Source organism: Thunnus albacares, chromosome 12, assembly GCF_914725855.1.
Source record: "Thunnus albacares chromosome 12, fThuAlb1.1, whole genome shotgun sequence".
In the NCBI taxonomy this organism is placed as follows: Eukaryota; Metazoa; Chordata; class Actinopteri; order Scombriformes; family Scombridae; genus Thunnus; species Thunnus albacares.
Window position 1 is genome coordinate 13,038,242 of NC_058117.1, and position 17,129 is coordinate 13,055,370.

The following is a 17,129-nucleotide window of genomic DNA, read 5'->3' on the forward strand; positions in this document are numbered from 1 at the left end:
TAGATGCAGTTTGTTGGTTTGTGCACAGATGATTTGAAGCTCTTTGAAGCTCTATTATGGGAGTGTTTGTGATTGTATCAGGGTAAATTCAGAGCATAAGTCCTTTTCCATGAGGTATTTGTTTATGTTTTGTCTGTTATTTCTTCTGTCCCCTGTGTGTATTTTATTTTTGTTCATCAAGTAATTTTTTCCATCAGGCAAACTCTATTTGCAGTCGCACTCAAATCCAAAAACGCTCCTTGCAATCACACCCTCTGCAGTGTGCGTTCTTGTGTGATGTAGAAATGGAGGGAGTTGCACAAATAGAAAAATGCCTCAGCAGCAAAGTGGCGGGAGGTCTAATCTGTGCCTGTATGATAACAGAAAGCGGGAGGACGGTGGCTCTGAAGCAGCAAAGCAGCCAGTTAGACATCTAAAGAACTCGTTTTTGGGTTTTTTTGCATCTGCCCAAAAACTTTCCCCCCAAAAAACTTTATCAGACTGGCTCAGAGCTGGAGCAGCTGGTTGGGTGACAGAAATAACAACACACATGAGCAGGGATTACTTTGATTCGACTGGGGAGACAGCAAAATGACCTCCTCACTGAAGTTTTCTGACATAATAAAGTCTGTTGGAGGACAGAGGAGTCACTTTTTTTGGGAGGGGGGGTAGGGTGTTGTGGGGGAGTATGGAAAAGATGCATTTGATTAAGGAATGTGACCATATCCGTGCAAACATTTATGACCTTTCATGTCTTCTCAGCCAATGTTTCTTACATTCCAGGATATTTTGGGACATTTTAAGATCTCCAAATTCCCTTCTCCCCTTTACTTAGTTTACGCTATGAGCAAAAAGCCTGAGAGGCCTCTTTCAACATCTGAAACATAAACACAGTATATGGTTTTCAAGGATTTTGGGGCACATCATGATTTTCATGTCCACACTCTGTATTTTCAGTGTTTTTCCACTTCAGAGGAAACAAATGTCACCACAATGGGTCAAATCTCTGTGTACAGCTGTAGTTTTACATGCAACTCTGTACATATAACCTTATAAATACATTTATTAAAGGTATAATAGACTACTAAAGTTTAAAAAAAATGTAGTTTTCTCCACTGAATACAAAAAGTATCCTTTTTTCAGACATTTTTAGCATAATTAGTTTCAAATCTTGTTTTGTGACTGTTGAGACTGTTTGATGCTGCAAACTGTTTTATATGTTCATGATCTTTTCACGTGTGAGTTTTTGTGAAGCGCCTCAGTAACAAGCAGCTTCCACAACAACTAAGACTTTTAAGATGATTATCATTGTGCAATTAAAATTTTAGATAGTAAGCTGATAAGATCCCACCACTACTATGTTCTTAAGAAACTATTAAGTTTGAGCATTTCAGTAATTTACCTACAGATGAATGGGATCACTTTGAACTCAAGTTGAAAGTGCTTTTACAGAAGAGTCAGTCAATCATTATTTGTGTTGTTTTTCAATGCATTTCTGCTGAGTTTGTGTCTATTTGTACAATAGTTCATTTAGGAAAAGGCAAACTAGCTAAGGCTATAAATACTACGGTATGTGGTAGTGGTCCGTGATAAATACTGTTTCCTATAAAAAGTAAACATTAAATAAATAAATAGTATTTTGGGGTCTGCTATACTCGAGCAGAGCATGAACAAAGCCAAAATTTTCACCCAACCCCTTAAATGAGCACTGAAGAGACATAAATGCTCCCCTTCGTCTGTGTTTGAGTTTTTCAGGAGGGAGCTGAGATAGTGTCGGCCATTTGCTGGTTTTCTCAGTCTATCAACGAGATTCTTGTTGAAATATTCAGGACAGATTTCTAATGTCCAATTGTTTTTTATCTCTGAAATTCCAGGTACTGAGGTGTAACATACCAGAGGATTGAAACATCTGGGAAATTATGCCAGGAGAGGCAGTGTAGGAGTGGGAGGAATGTGGAGGAGGAGGAAAGCCGTGTGTGTGTGTGTGTGTGTGTGTGTGTGTGTCTGTGTGTGTGTGTTCCTGGTCCGTTGACGTCAGAGATGCGTCTGTGCATGCTCTGGAGAGCAGGACATCCTGTGGAATTGGCCCCTAAGAATGTAAAGCAGCAACCTCTCCCCCCCTCACTCATCTCAGTTCAGTGTTGGAGTGACACGCCGCCATAGAAATGTCGGGGAGGAGAGAGGGCTAGAGGGGGCAGGATCTCACCAAGACATCAAGTTCATCAAGTCACTTACAAAGAGAAAAGACCAAGAAGAGATCAGTGTGAGATTCCTTTTGAATTCAACAAAGATTAAGGTGAAGTCAGGGTTGTACATTTGATTTGCTGTGTATGAATATGTGACAGTAATCCACAATTCCAAGGATGTATCTCATATTTATAAAACAAACCAAATATACAGAGACAGACGTGCAAAGGGAATGAAAACAGAACAGAAAAGAAAAGAAGAAGAGGATCGATGCTGGTTTTCTCACATACTGCACAGGTTGGTTTTCCATAAAGGTAAGCAGGGTGATGAGACAAAGAAAAAACACCGTGTGTGTGCATTTAGTAGAGAGTGGAGAGAAGAACTGTGTGGGGGTGAGGTGAGGAAGGGAGGTGGGTGATATGGGAGTGGAGTGACGCAGGCTGGATAAAGCGGGGGTGTTGTGGGTGCAGCTATTTTTAGCCGTCGTGAGGAGACACATATTAGCTGCATTGCTCTGCCCTCCCTGCCTTCCTACGTCATTTTACTCCAAGCCGGTTCTCTCCTCCGCGCATCATGTGACAGGTGCAGCCCCACATCCTGCTGTGAAGTAGAGGTGCGACACGAATACTAAACAGCAGAAGATGAGAAAGGCTGCAGGATACAAAGAGTTTTCTTTGTGCATCTCCACCCACTGACTGAACAGTGAAATCATACAACATCCATAGATCAAAGGCAGGGTGCTTCCCTGCAGCCCAGTGCATGCTGGGAGATGATGTGGCACCCATGTCACCTTGTAAATGAAAGGTTGAGAAAATGAATATATCCTTATTTGATCTTATCCTGCAGGTAATTATAAACTGAAAGGCATTTTTTAACGATTAAATATCCCAAAACAGAAGAGCATGGTTCTTTTTTGAATTATCCATTTTCTGACCACACAAATATGTCCAGGTATGTAATGAAAAGTCAAGTGAATTTTATGTATGTAGCTCAGAATCACAAATTAGCAGCAGAGGGCTTTACAACCTGTATCACATTGACACCCTCAATCCTTAGACTTTAAATAATGAAATATGACATAGAAAATAGAGAAAATTAAGTAGATTTTTAATTTTTCAAGCTGCTTATCATCCAGGATTGTAGTTTCAGGCTAATTTATAGGTGATACTGCATTTGGAGGCCATACAAATATTCCTGGCTCAATGTCAATGTATGTATGTTTGTGTATATAAGCATTTTTTTGCTGTTTTATTTTAAAATCATGTAAAGCACTTTGTATGAGATAGTGCTATATGTTAACATTTGAATTGAACTCTATCAAATTCAAACACAAATAGATTTCTTATTATTGGAGGCTATGTATGAGTCACTATAGGACAGCTCAGAAATATTGTGATTTATCTCTGGGAAGCTTTAAATGATGTGAATAATTATAATAATCTAGTCTAGACATTTTGACATGATGACATCCTGTAGGCTACAAAATGTTGTAGTGCTTTGAGGATTGCATCATTTACTTTATGAATGGTGAGGAGGCACCAAACAGGGTGGAGCCGTTTGAGAATCTGCGGTTCTGATTGGACAATATAGGCTGACTGGTGTCTGTCCTCTCGTTGATTGGCTGAGCGGTCCAGGTGGGCGGGGTTTCCTCTGACAGGATGGTGGAGTAGAGCCGCGTATCCGTCACAGCGAGAGAAACGAACCACAGAAGAGCTGTTGTGACTAAACTGAGCGTTTATTCTCATTTTTAAACGTCTGAAGATGTTTCACGCTCTCCACTGAGGAATGAAGAGCAAGACTAAAGACAATAAAAAACAAATACCGTCACGTTACGCCTCAATTAGCTGGTTTTAAACTGGTGCTTTTTCATCCTCGCTCAGCTGAATGGAGCAACAGCAGCAGCAGCAGCAGCAGCAGCAACGGGGCTTCTGTAGCTTCACGCCGGGTCGGACTGCAGGCTGCGGGGCTGGGGTCTCCACCGGTCAACCCACCATGCGTTTATCCATCACCTCGACCACCGGCAGCCCGGTGGAGCTCACTGTCCCCCGAGGAGAGACTGTGGAGGGACTGAGGACACGAATCTCCCAAAAGCTTAGATTGCAAACGGACAAAATCGTCCTCCTGCATAAAGACAGGTGAGCCTGCTAACATTATATGTCTGAGGGTTGGTTTTTTTTACACTGCATGTTGTGTCATGTTGACTGTATAAGAGGTGCAATGCAATTTTGAAAATTGCACTGAGTGACTAAGACTTGATCTTTTTATCCCACATGGGTTATAAAATAGGCAGCTGACTGCAGGGAAACTGCTGGACCTGGGTGTAGCAAATGGCAGCAAACTGACCCTGGTCCCTGTCATTGAAGCTGGTTTAGTAGTAAGTAAACCATTAATGTACATCCTACACAGAAAACCCCATTTCCACACACATTTAATCGCATGTCACTTCACTGAGAGAAATGTTTTGTTCTATCTTTATCGCCACAGTGCTCAACTGCCAGAGCTGAGAAGACTATGATGGATGTTTTGGAAAGTTTAACAGAAGTTCAGGTGAGAGTTTAAGAAGAATTGAATCTACATGCTGGTGTTCTTTCATATATTTTGTGGAGGAGGATGCAACACACCATCTGTATTTTAATACTGTTTGTGACAGTGAACTGTTCAACAACCCACACATTCTTGTTTTCATGTTTTTATCAATACACAATCAAGCATGGTTGCATATCTTCACAAATGCACACTTCACATGTTTCACTTTCCTGGTAAAGGAGGTTAAAGTAGAGTTCAGTGGCCGAAAGTTTATTTAAATCTGAAGTGTTTTTTTCCTGATAATCCTGCAGATCAGTGACTTCCTGTCGGGGCGCTCTCCTCTCACCATTAACCTGGGAATTGGTGCCCACATGATGTATGTGCAGCTCCAGCTGTCTGCGCAGGATGTGGTGGAGCTGCAGCAGGACCGGGACTCGAGAGCTCGGAGTAGCAGCAAGCTGCAAACCCGCCTGCCAGCAGAAGCCTCGGCCTGTTCCTCCACTAACACAACAGACTCCACTACTACCTCACCTACTTCACAAATCTCCTCTCCAGCCCCAGACACTCCTGACTCTACATTCCCAGTCCAACTTAGCACCCAAAGACCCACCACTGTCCCTGCTGTGAACTGCCATCGCCACTCATCTTCACATCACTCCTGTCCCCCCTGCTCCACGCAGACATCTGCCACTATTCTGTCGACCTCTTCCTTGTCCTCTTGTAGTCCTCATCCCAGCTGTCCGCGACAAGCAACCACACCAGTCTGTACACCTGGCCCCAGTCCTGGACCCTCAAGCCCAGTACCAGCCTCAACCTTCAAAGAGGTTAGCCTTACACAGTCATGCAGAAGTCCATTTAAAACATAACACATTTTCCTGGGCTCAAAACAATAAAGAATTCAAACTCAGTTTTCTCACTTTGTCCATTTCATCCTGAATGGTCAAAATAGATATTTAAGCAATAATCTTCTTCATCTTGTTTTACAGAGTAATGTTAATTCCTCCTCCACTGCTGATCTGTGCAAGCAGCCAGGAGCAGTTATAGAGAGTTTTGTGAGCCACTCTCCAGGAGTCTTCTCCGGGACTTTCTCTGGTAAGTCCTCCTCGGTGTGTGAGCAGCAAAGGCCTAAACCCGACTCTAACCCATCACATTACAGTGAGAATATACAATACAACTATCTATCTATCTTCAGTTTAATTAAGATAGAGAGATAGATAGAGTACTTGTACATGCTTCCTTTAGGTGATATTATCAGAGAACATAAGCTTAATTTCCAAAGCTATGCAGATGACAGGCAGCTGTATATTTCGTTGGACCCAAGTGATGACCAAACCCTTTGCCATTTAACAACTGGTCCAGCTGCAGTAAACAAGTGGAGGCAGACCAACTTTCTTAAATGGTGACAAAACAGACATTTTACTAGATGGTCCACAAACAAAAAGAGAGCTAGTTCTCACCAAACTTGGCAGTTTGGCCCCACAGGTTAAATCAAGGCCTGAGTCTGGGTTTTATTCTAGACTCAGACTTAAATTTTAAATCTCACATAAAGAAGGTGACCAAAGCAACTTTCTTTCATTTAAGAAATATTTCAAAAGTACAGCTGTTCCTATCCCAACGAGATGTGTTTATTTTAAGAAGATTAGACTAATGTAATGCTCTTTACACCGGTCTTCCAAAACAATGCATTCCAAAACTAGAACAATAAATAGAGAGCATATCACCCCAGTTTTAGCGAACCTGCACTGGCTCCCAGTGTCTTTTAGGATTGATTTTATAGTTCTTTTACTTGTTTACAAGGCACTTAATGGTTTTGGAACTGCCTACATTAATTCTTTGTCGTTTTATGATCCTCCACGGCCTCTTCGATCCTCTGCTGCCTGTTTTTCAAATACAAACTATCACACAAATAAGAACATTGGCTGCTGAGCCTTTTTTAACTTTGCACCAAAACTATGGAATTTCCTGCCCAAGGATACAAGAGATGCAAACTCTGTGAACATTTTTAAATGACAATTGAAAACGTATTTATTTAACATTGCTTTTAACTGTCATCTTTTACACATTGTTCTTAGCATACCTGCTCTTGCTAGCTGCTGCTTCTTTCATTTATTAATTTGATTGCTTACTGTTCTCGCACATTATTTGCACTTGTTTTAATTTTCCTGTTTTTATTTATTCTTTTGTTTCTTCATTTTATTGTAAAGGTGCTATATAAATAAAGTACTATCAGTCTAAAACAATCTAAAATACACTAAATAGAGTCAAATAAAAACAGAGAAAATAGACTTAAGTTGAGACCATATATATATATATAGGGCTGCAACTAACAGTTATTTTCATTACTGATCATCAACTATCAGCCCAAAACCCAAAGATATTTAGTTTACATGATATTAAAAAAATAAGCCCCACATCATCTCATTTGAGAAGCTTGAACCAGTGAATTTGGGGGATTTTTGCTGATTAATTTTACACTCAATCTATCAATTGATTAATTGTTGCAGTCTGAACTATTTCTATTTTCATCCACCATTAACCACACTATCTCCTCTCATCCCATCAGGCACATTGGCCCCTTGCAGTCAGAGCGGCATCAGACATCCTCGACGTGGCATCGCCATCATTCTCCAGATCCTCAATGACCTGCTGAGAGCTGCCTACCACCACCAGGGGGCTTCACCCACCCAACCCCACCTCCACTGTTCTGCTTCAAACACGCCAGTCAGCCCGCTGCTCACAGCAGAGGAGCCCAGCAAAACAACAACCAAACCGGTGGTGACCCAGAGGCCAGACCACCTGAGTAAAGCTCCAGGTGAGCTTGACTACATGTTATTGTGTATACAGTGAGAATATGATCTTATACACTTGCACACTTGAGGCACAATTCCACACGTTAAAGTAGATTGAATTTATTTATATTTAAAGGACAAGAAAATAAATGGGAATATAATCCCAAAGATTGTGAGCCACATTCAAAATGGACATGAATGCACTGGCTCATAATACAAGTCCAACTGGCTTGAATGACACTGACCAAACATTTAATGCTGTACTCCAAGGCCATATTTAGCTACTGGGTCACTGGTAGAGTGTGAAGACTGTTACTATGCCCAGTTTCGTGAACCTCACAGTTGTGTGTGTGTTTGTGTTTTGAGTCTATGACTCGGGCTACAGTCTAAATGTCAATGTTTGTCAATGCATGTCAATGATATGTTGTAATTCTGCAGCTTCCTGTGTTTTTAGTTGTCAATAAGTCAGCCCACAGATCTCAAATTGTTCAAACTTGCTGTTTTTCTTTGTCGTAAGTCACAGTAAATTGAAGTTTTTAGGGTTTAGGACTATTGGTTGGACAAAACAAGACATTTGAAGACATCAGTTCGGGCTTCAGAAAACTGTGATAGACATTTTCTCCTGTCTGTGCACTGCACTTTAAGAAAACACATACATGGCATCATACATCGCTTGTCTTTTCTTAAGGTGCAGTTCAAGCTCTCTCAGCCATTTTTCTGACATTTTATTAACGAAATAATGAATTAAATAATCAAAAAATAACTGACAGATTAATCAATAATGACAATAATCAGTAGCTGCAGCCCTACTTTGGGCTTAGTTGTGAACTGAAATTCCCTTGTGTGCTTGCATGATAAAACAGGTGTGCTCCTTTTGATGTCATTATATTCCCATAAGTTAAACATTTACCCTGAAGGACTACTGTCTGAAAGCTTGTGTAAAATATAATTATGTAGTTCACAATGTTTCCTCTCTCTCCAACAGCTGAGGAGAGTCACCCTGCCCTCTCATCTACAGAGGAGAATCAAACATTGCACTGTAAGCTGGAGCAGCTGCAGTTTTTGATGCATCAGAGGCGTCTTCGCCGGCGCACTCGCAGGAACTCACACCTCTCACAAACGTCTCACCCATACCAGCACTGTCACCATCGCCCCTAGTCTCCTGGACAGCAAACACTCTGTAATAACAGAAGCAGCTTTCAGAGGACGGAGGGCAAGATGACAGAAACTGCAGGTCACAGAGGAATCATCATGGAAACTAGAGCTGACCTCTGACCTTGTGGAGTTACGTAAAAGAGCAGTGGAGTGCACTTAAAGTTAAAAAAGTGTCTGAGAGAAAGGACACCTCTGAGGAAATGCTTCAATACTATTTTTAAACTATGAGTGCATTTCTGAAACATGTAAGCCCAAAAGATCCAAGGAGTCTGGTTCCTCTGGCTGTCACTGTACTGAGCATGTTATTCATCTGAGTCTTTGTAAGGACTTACAGTGGTCCCAACAACAGTATGTAGCACACATCACAACAGGTTCCAGTGTACATTCTCATGTTATACATCTTGGTGTTTTGTACAAAGACCTGTTAAGTGTAAACTGTAAGTTTATGTATTCCAATGCCTTAACTGTCTTGAATGTAGTCAAACTGTTAAGTTTTGTTCTGTGCAGAGGATGTTCCTCTGAAATGTTTTACTTATGCAATATTAAAATGTAAATGCAAAAGAATGCAAAAATATGAAAAAATGAATAAAGGGGGAAAATGGAAAAAAACCTGAACATATTTTTGAATCAGTTTGGTGCAGTGATCCAGCAAATCAAAAAAAAAGTTTTCATTAGAAAACCCTAAATTTTCCTGCCAGGATTTCTGAATTTCATAATGTGCACAGTCATCCAAGGATTTACAACTCTGAATGGCTAAGTCCCAGATAAACAAAGAAGGCTCTGTTAGGGGTCTCTGCAGTAGAGTTAAATGGTTGGTTCGAACTCACTGAAAACGGTTTTACTGGACAGACAAGACTCTAGAAATATAGCCCTGCAACTGGTGAGGTATTAGTCAAAGCAGAGTGTTCAGGAGATCCTTGCTGGAAATATTCTGTCAGAACTGAAGTCAAACTGGAGGAAAAGTCTGAGTAGCGAGAGCTGATTCTCATTTCAGCTGCGTAGGCCCTGGTGTAGGGGGTGGGTAGGATAAGAAGGGTTGCTGAGGTGTTATGGGGGTGAAAGGATGTTGTGTGTGTGTGTGTGTGGTGGGGGGTGGGGTTGATATCAGTGAGGACAATCGACTGCCGACCAACTAAAGCAGCAACAGCCATCTTGTCCTCTTAGTGATACACAAAAGCACTTCTTCTTTCTTGTTTTCCAATATGAGCTCCTGAAAAGAGAAAGACAGTTTATTTTCATTTCACTACTAAAGGTCAATTCTGAAACAAACCAGCCCTTATACTTAGGCGACACAATTAGGCAACTTCCGTGGAGATGTATGCTTTGAACAATCAGGCATTCGACCTCCTATACTGTTGCATCCAGCCCTGCTCTCTCTCTGGAGCCATGTCTCCTCCAGCTCTTTCTTTTCTTTTTCCAGCTGTGGAGTCCTCTTACTCCAGCTCTCCTTCTCATAGAGCTCCTTTCTAATTCATTCCTTATCGGCCTACAGTTCTTTGTTGAAGTTCCTCTCCTTGAAGGAGAACTCCATTTTGAAGTCCTTCAGAGAAAGCTGCTCTTTTGAAGCTTCTCTCCAGAGCTTCACATCTGATGATCTCTGTCTTTGCTCCATTTCACAGCTCTTGTTTTTTGTGGGCCTCCAGAAGTCTTTCCACATTCATGAGGTCCCTCTCTCTGTCTTTCAGTTGCTCCTCAAGATGGCTCAGCTTATTCTGCAGCATCTCCTGCATTTCCTTGCACTAAAAGGCGTCTTTCCAGTCTTCTCCAATAATTTCCTTCAACCTGCTGTGGTCCTTTTTCTCAAACTGTTCAGTCTACGTGTCTTTGGTCCATTTTTGGTGTTTCCCTCCGAAAATGCAGATTTGTCTGAAGGATAGAGATTTCTTTGTCCTTGTCCTGCATGGTTTTGTTCTTTTCACTGTCCATGGAGAGCTTCTTCTGAAGAGTTTCAATTTCTTCCAGGTCCATGTGGTTCTTTGTTTGGAAAACACAATTGTTTGCACAATCATTTCAAACTCCAAATGCTCATAATAATCTGTTGCTGTGTCAAAAAATTAAAGCATTTCATTATTTGTGAAACCTATACTAAAGTATAACTTCACAAGATTCTTCACATTCCTCATTTTAAAGCAGGCAGCAGAATACTCCTCTGATATTTCCCCCTTAACTAAACTATTAAATTTTTCTAGTATTCTCATAAAATTATGACTTTTTTTCTTGAAATATTACAACTTTATTCTATTATATTATTTATTATATTTTTATATAATATTGGGACTTTTTTTTAGTAGTAGTAGTAATAGTATTTTTTTCGGTTCTTATTAACAATTTTCCAAAATATATGCACATAGAGATAAAGAAATAACAATAAGGTATTAAATTGAAAGGAAAAAACAACAAAAAATATTGACTGAAAAGGTGTAGGCTGAAGCTTTAGCTTATTATACCTACCCTTTTTTTTTTTACATAATATAATAGGCAACCTTTTCACTACTAGCCTTAGGCTATACAAAAACAAAACAAAACAGAAACAAAGATAAAAGTTCCAAAGGTTTCATACACAATAATGATCATACCTCAGTTTTCTATTTGCTTACAAAGACAAAACAGAAACTTGTAGGCCTTAAATTTCTCGAAATGTTATGACTTTATTCTCGAAATCTCAGAATTGTTTTCCTTTCAGTGTGGCGCCATAATACTGACCTAGAGGGCATGATTTTAACTGGGAGGTTCGGTGTTTACACAGCCCGGTAAGAGAGTTTACGTTTCCTAGGATGGCGACATAAAACCCGCATTACGACCCGTCGCTATTCTGCCTCTGATTGGCTATCACCCTGATATTCTTACCGTAACCCAACCATCTCACTCCTCGTGCTTCAACAACCTAAACCAACGGAAGAAAGAAGCACTGGTCCTTCAAAGGCAGTGTAGGGCGGACGGTTCCGTCGCCATCCTAGGAATAGAAATTACAGCCGGTACAGTAGATGGCGCTGTGGGCCTGACGTGTTTTTTACGTCATCCGCTTTCCATCACGCAGAAGAAGAAGAAAGCGCGCGGCGCTAAAAGGGGAGTGCTCCTTCTCTCCTCTCTCTATTCGACCCGAAGCCGTACAGCAGCCATTTGATATTACAGAGAGCAGGTAAAACACGATGTATTTGTTGTATTTTAAACGTACATGTGCATTTGAAAGGAATGATTGATATGTTCGTGGTTTCTGTGTGTATATATAAATATATGTGTGTTAGATATTTAACCTAATTCTTCGTTAAAATATACATTGTTAAACATTAACATATGAAATTTAATTGGTAGCATTGACACGATGTAAACCACACGGTTAATATTTAGATTGTTAGTATTTTATTGCTGTTTTAGACATTTAAAAAATCGTTTTTTAAGAGGAATCGTGAAAGCCAGAACACGAAGCTTGTCGCCGCATCTTAAAGCCGCTCAGCGGAACAAAAGTGAGGAGCGGAGCTAAAATGGCGCTGAAAGGAAAGCGCTAAGCTTAACGGCAGCACGTTTATGTGGTTGAGGCCTAGCTCGACCTGCTTCTCCAAACGGCGGCAATTTAGTTAATTACTCAACCAAAGCTTTCCCTTACATACGATTTTATGCGTCTTTAATGCTACTAAACGTATCTGAGACATAAACACGTAGGTAGTGGAGGCCCTCTGATGTAATGGACCATTGACCTAATTTTCTTGGTGCGTGCTGCAGCAGCCATGGCGCTATCAGCTACTAGTCATTTAATGGGATGGTTGACCACATACACGTACATATTGGTATGAGATGTTTATGGGGTCTTTTTTTATTCTCTTCTCGTGTCTTCTAGTTGCACATTGAAGATGTCGGACGAAGGTAAATTATTCATCGGAGGACTGAGCTTCGAGACCAACGAGGAGTCTCTGGCTGCGGCCTTCGGCAAATATGGAACCATCGAAAAAGGTAGACCCCCCACCAAGGCCTCAATTTCATTTGTTTTGTCGATTTCCAGATCACCAGTGTGCGCTCATGAAGCGTTTTGAACGTTGCCTCTTTTTCTTTTCTTTTTTTTTTTTTAAATGAATGTCTTTGTCCTCCCTCCCCCACTAGTGGATGTGATCAGAGACAAAGAGACAGGAAGGTCTCGCGGTTTCGGCTTTGTGAAATACGATAATGCAGAAGATGCGAAAGATGCCTTGGAGGCCATGAACGGCAAGGTAAATAAACTACTGCATTTATATTCAACATTTCACCTTTAATTTAATTTTGATTAAGTTCGGATTCTGTAAATATTGTAATAGTACAATTTTTAATTGTTTTAATTCCTACTCTCAACTATTTTCTGCACATAATCTGGTAAATGTAAAACTAGAAGAAACCTCAGGCTCTAGCTGGACGGCCATCTGCCATGACTGGTTGGGTTGAGAGAGTTAAATTTACATTTTTTCCCCCTTTTTTTAAAAAAATGATTGTCTCTGTTTTTACAGACTCTTGATGGACGGGCTATTCGCGTGGATGAAGCAGGAAAGGGAGGACGCTCCAGAGGAGGTTTTGGCTCGGGTCCCCGTGGTGGTAGATTCAGCGGGTCCCGGGGGAGAGGTGGGCGAGGTTACTCCAGAGGTGATCACTAGCAGTACAATTTGTTGTGGGTTATTTTTATTGTTTGCTGTTAATTCCTCCCTTTATCTCAAAATTTATATTTTCTATATTGGAGGCGGTGGATACAACGGGGACAGGGGATATGGTGAGAGGAGTTATGGTGATAGGAGCTTCGGAGGTGGAGATAGGAACTTCGGAGGTGGTGGATACAGGAGTGGAGGATACTCTTCAAGCGGATACAGAGAAAATAGGTAAGAACTTGTGAAATCTTAGTTGAGCCTTTTTCTCAGATTTGCTTGTAAAGGAGTTTTAAGTTGTGAAACATGTTAATCTAAAATTTTTGCCTATTTTTCAGGGGTCAGGGTGGATATGGTGACCGCTCTGGATCCTACCGCGATGGATATGACAGCTATGGTAAGCATGAATAACATGCATTTGTACTGTGTATGTAGACTTATGTTGGGGCTGTCGCTACCATTTTTTTTTAAAGGCTTTACAACACACTAACTCTTAAAATACCACAAAGACTATCAGGATGGAGCAATAATGTCTTGGACTTGTTTCCGTCGGCTTTTTAGAATAATAGCGCTTTAACCTGCATTTAGTATTGTGTTATTTACTTAAAAGCCAGTATAATGAATATATAGGGTGTCTTTTGGCTGTTGTATGCTGAGTCTTGTTAACACCATATCACACTAGGCAGTGCCAGACATTGATTTTTAATGAAGACAATGTCACAGCCCCAACATATGAAGAAACTTGAATCATGAATGCCCCTCAGTTGTCTCTCACTGTACCAAATTTTGCTAGCCGCACCGCCCCACTCTGATAGAGGCTGGCAAACAATTTGAACCTCTAAAGTTACTCATCCTGTTGAATAGATATTGCTCGTATCTCGGCCGATGGAGCCCCTTTTTTACAAAAAAAAAAACTGAGGGAGGGTTTTTGGACTGTCTGGTGGGTTGAGTGGGATGTTGTGAAACTCCAGTGTTGGAACTTTCAGTGTCTTTACCTGTGTGCCCACTTCTTATCCTCAGCTACACACGAGTAAGCATCTCCCTGATTCAAGATCATCACTTGGCTGGCTGTATTTCAAAGATGCGCTCCTCAAGAAAAATGTCCACGTGTTATTGCTGACCTTAGTTTTGTAGTTCTGTTGTAGTAGCTCAAGCATCTTAAAAAAAAAAATGTAGCCATGAGTTTTGGTCATTCCTTAACGAACCATGTTAAAACAAATTTACAGTTCGGGACTCTTACCTTGCTTGATTGGGCATCTTTATTCCTAAATAATTCGTCTGTTCACTAAAAGGCATCTGTGTAATCTGATCAATACTGTAAGGTCCAATTTAGGGGATCAAACAGCTCTCCACATGGCTTCTCATTGATCAGCCACTTACCATCGCTATAGAGTTTTTGTCCAGCACGTTGAAGTGTTTCCTGATTTGATTCCTTAGTAATGTTTTTTTTATATTGAAATATCTGATGGGGCTTGTTTTTTTTTCCTTTCTTATTTCCCCTCACGGTCTTTGTGACTGACCTACCTCCTGCCAGGTTTTAAACTGAGTGAGGGAACAGATCCATGTACTCTTAAATAGACTTTTTGGGGGATTTTATGCTAAATTCCTTTTTACTAGTAAACACTTAGTTTAGCTGGGGCTCCTGTGTGTTCAATTTCCCAAAAGAGTGAATTCCTTTCAGACTGGTGAACTACACATCCGAAGTGGCCGGCTGTTCATGAAGTTGCAAATTGCAGCATGCTACAGTCTGTCCAAGGTATCTTCTGTGCTCTGCTCAACATCTGCATTTTTAAATGTGCTGTAAAATGGACTAATCTTGTTTAAGTGAATCGAAAAATGTAACTACGTTTCCCTAAAGTAATATTTCAACCGGGAACAGTTTTGTACTTTATGTTTGTATGATCAACATTTTTTTTTTTTTCTTTGTCAGTTTGGCTTCATGGAGCCTATTAAACAGACTGTGGAAAATAATCTTGATTCTTTTGCCTTTTAAAACTATCGCATGGGGGAGTTAAGCTGATTTCACTGTAATGTTGCGTTGGAAGAAAGTCATCTGCTTTTAAAAAAAAAAAAAAAGAAAAGAAAAGAGAAAAAAAAAATTACACGTGGATTTCTTTTGAGGGCAGTTTTAGATCGGAAGTCTAGTTAAGTTCATACGTTCACAAGATATGACTAAAGAGGGATAAGAAGTAATTGGGTTTATTAAAAGTCCGCTTGATTTGAAAAGCTGCCTGGTCTCTAAAGTTTGGATACTAAAGGTGTTATTTGGCTCAATGAATCCTGTACTTGTCTCAAACATTGATTAGGCAAATGTATTTCGACAGGCAACTGTAGTGTATTGGGGTCAAACCTCTAGTTGAGTTTTGACTTGAGAGAAGCCCCTAAAAGTGGCACATGGAGATGCTGGGGGAAAAAAAAACATCAGCTGGTGTCTGGTCATGTTAATGCTTCATTACGTTCAAGAGGTCAGCTACTTCAAAAACCTACAAGTCCTTGGAGAATGAAGTGTTGCGCCTACCAACAAGTGCTCATCAGAGAGGAAAGCTGCTCTCTTGCCTAGGTCATATGTGGAGAAAGTAGGCCAATGCACGTGAGGTAAAAATCTCCTTTTGCTTTGCTCACATCCTTCAAACTCAGTTCTCATTGTTTCCATGAATACCTTCAAGTTAGTCGCTGTTTATAGTCCTCTGCTTCTGATGTCGCCCACAAACATGCCATGGCCTCTCCCCCCGATTGATTCTTAAAAGTTCATTTGAGGAATAAAATGTTTCTATGAAGCTCCTCTGGATTGTAGTGCTCCACCTTCCCGAGTCCACCACACACCAAAAAAAGCATTGCCCTCTGAGTCATGGGTAATATTGTGCTCAGTCCACTTCTGTTCACTGCATTAGTCCTTTAATTCGCTCCAGTAATGTCCCACAGCAGTCCTAATTGATGTGTAAGGTGTCTAGACTGTATTCAGTTGTCTCTTTTTTGTACCCTTACATATAAGTGGTGAGTTTCAGACTCATGAATAATAGTGTTGCATGCATCTTACTGTTTTGTCTTGTTATTAAACATTAAATGACAAGACTTAATCCATCTCTTAAATCTTTTTCTCTAGGTTGATCTGATGGTCAGAGGCTTCACTGATCTCCTCACAGCTCAAGTGTCCAGCCTTACATGGCAGTGACTGATGCAGCTATCAGGTAAATTCTGTTCATCGTTGAAACAACATAGTCCTCATGTTTGGCCACTGTCAGCCTGATTATAACAGTCTTACTGTCCGGTTTCAGGTTCAGCATGCGGCAGCAGCGGGGCAGCTGTAGGCGGTGGCCACATGGAGGAAGCCTTTGTGAAACATGAATGTTGGCTTGCCTGAGAACAGTTTCTCAAAATTTAGTGTGGAACAAATTGGACATAAGGCCAGGATGACAAGATAGAATTTCCTATTTTGTCTGAATGCAGCAAAGACGTCCTTTCATACAACTAACGTAGCACTGTATTGATCTTCCTGTTTAATTCCAACACAAATAACTTAATTCAATCATGAACACTAACTGTTCTGCTGTTTGATGTTTTTGTATTGCAATTTCAAAAATAAAATCTGGAACTACAACTATATACACCTCATTGTCTTCTTTTCACACACTACTGGACAATTTTTACTGAATTTAGACATTTTTGTTCTTTTTTTTTTAACACTTAGATGTTGACAGAAAAATAAATACAAGGTGTGAGGTAAACCTGAAAAGGAGCATCTGGTTTAATTTGTTTAAAACCTGAGTGTGTTGGTGTCAGATTAACTTGGATTTAAAATTTAATCAAAACCATAAAACATGTTGGAAGAACCAACCCAAGCATAAACAAATATTGCAAATATTGTCATCAAAAATAAACATCTTTATGTGAA

General features: G+C 40.4%; 2 protein-coding genes across 5 annotated transcripts; both read left to right on the plus strand.

The window, feature by feature from the left end:
• Positions 1 to 3,791: 3,791 nt before the first annotated feature.
• On the plus strand, positions 3,792 to 9,185 carry LOC122994433 (midnolin-A-like). Its single transcript, XM_044369117.1, has 7 exons — positions 3,792 to 4,301; positions 4,453 to 4,540; positions 4,651 to 4,713; positions 5,004 to 5,516; positions 5,679 to 5,784; positions 7,256 to 7,504; positions 8,467 to 9,185. The coding sequence occupies exons 1-7, from the start codon at positions 4,051 to 4,053 to the stop codon at positions 8,637 to 8,639; spliced, it is 1,443 nt and encodes a 480-aa protein (XP_044225052.1). The 5' UTR covers positions 3,792 to 4,050; the 3' UTR covers positions 8,640 to 9,185.
• Positions 9,186 to 11,652: 2,467 nt separating this feature from the next.
• cirbpa (cold inducible RNA binding protein a) lies at positions 11,653 to 16,838 on the plus strand. Of its 4 annotated transcripts, XR_006406359.1 has the most exons (8): positions 11,653 to 11,775; positions 12,472 to 12,584; positions 12,732 to 12,838; positions 13,109 to 13,241; positions 13,336 to 13,471; positions 13,576 to 13,634; positions 16,341 to 16,425; positions 16,513 to 16,838. XR_006406359.1 is itself a non-coding variant. In XM_044367201.1 (7 exons), the coding sequence occupies exons 2-7, from the start codon at positions 12,485 to 12,487 to the stop codon at positions 14,269 to 14,271; spliced, it is 549 nt and encodes a 182-aa protein (XP_044223136.1). In that variant the 5' UTR covers positions 11,653 to 11,775; positions 12,472 to 12,484; the 3' UTR covers positions 14,272 to 15,208. The 4 variants fall into 4 exon arrangements, 3 of the variants coding, with proteins under 3 accessions (XP_044223136.1, XP_044223137.1, XP_044223138.1); XM_044367201.1 differs by lacking the exons at positions 16,341 to 16,425; positions 16,513 to 16,838 and adding an exon at positions 14,258 to 15,208; XM_044367202.1 differs by lacking the exons at positions 16,341 to 16,425; positions 16,513 to 16,838 and adding an exon at positions 14,919 to 15,208.
• The last annotated feature ends 291 nt before the right edge of the window (positions 16,839 to 17,129 follow it).

Bases quoted from the DNA above. Each gene is read 5' to 3' on its own strand.
- LOC122994433 (XM_044369117.1), top strand. From the start codon at position 4,051: ATGGAGCAACAGCAGCAGCAGCAGCAGCAGCAGCAACGGGGCTTCTGT. The intron at 5,785-7,255 runs GTAAGTCCTCCT...TCATCCCATCAG, and splicing joins CTTCTCCGGGACTTTCTCTG to GCACATTGGCCCCTTGCAGT. The intron at 7,505-8,466 runs GTGAGCTTGACT...TCTCTCCAACAG, and splicing joins CCACCTGAGTAAAGCTCCAG to CTGAGGAGAGTCACCCTGCC.
- cirbpa (XM_044367201.1), top strand. From the start codon at position 12,485: ATGTCGGACGAAGGTAAATTATTCATCGGAGGACTGAGCTTCGAGACC. The intron at 12,585-12,731 runs GTAGACCCCCCA...CTCCCCCACTAG, and splicing joins ATATGGAACCATCGAAAAAG to TGGATGTGATCAGAGACAAA. The intron at 13,472-13,575 runs GTAAGAACTTGT...CCTATTTTTCAG, and splicing joins AGCGGATACAGAGAAAATAG to GGGTCAGGGTGGATATGGTG.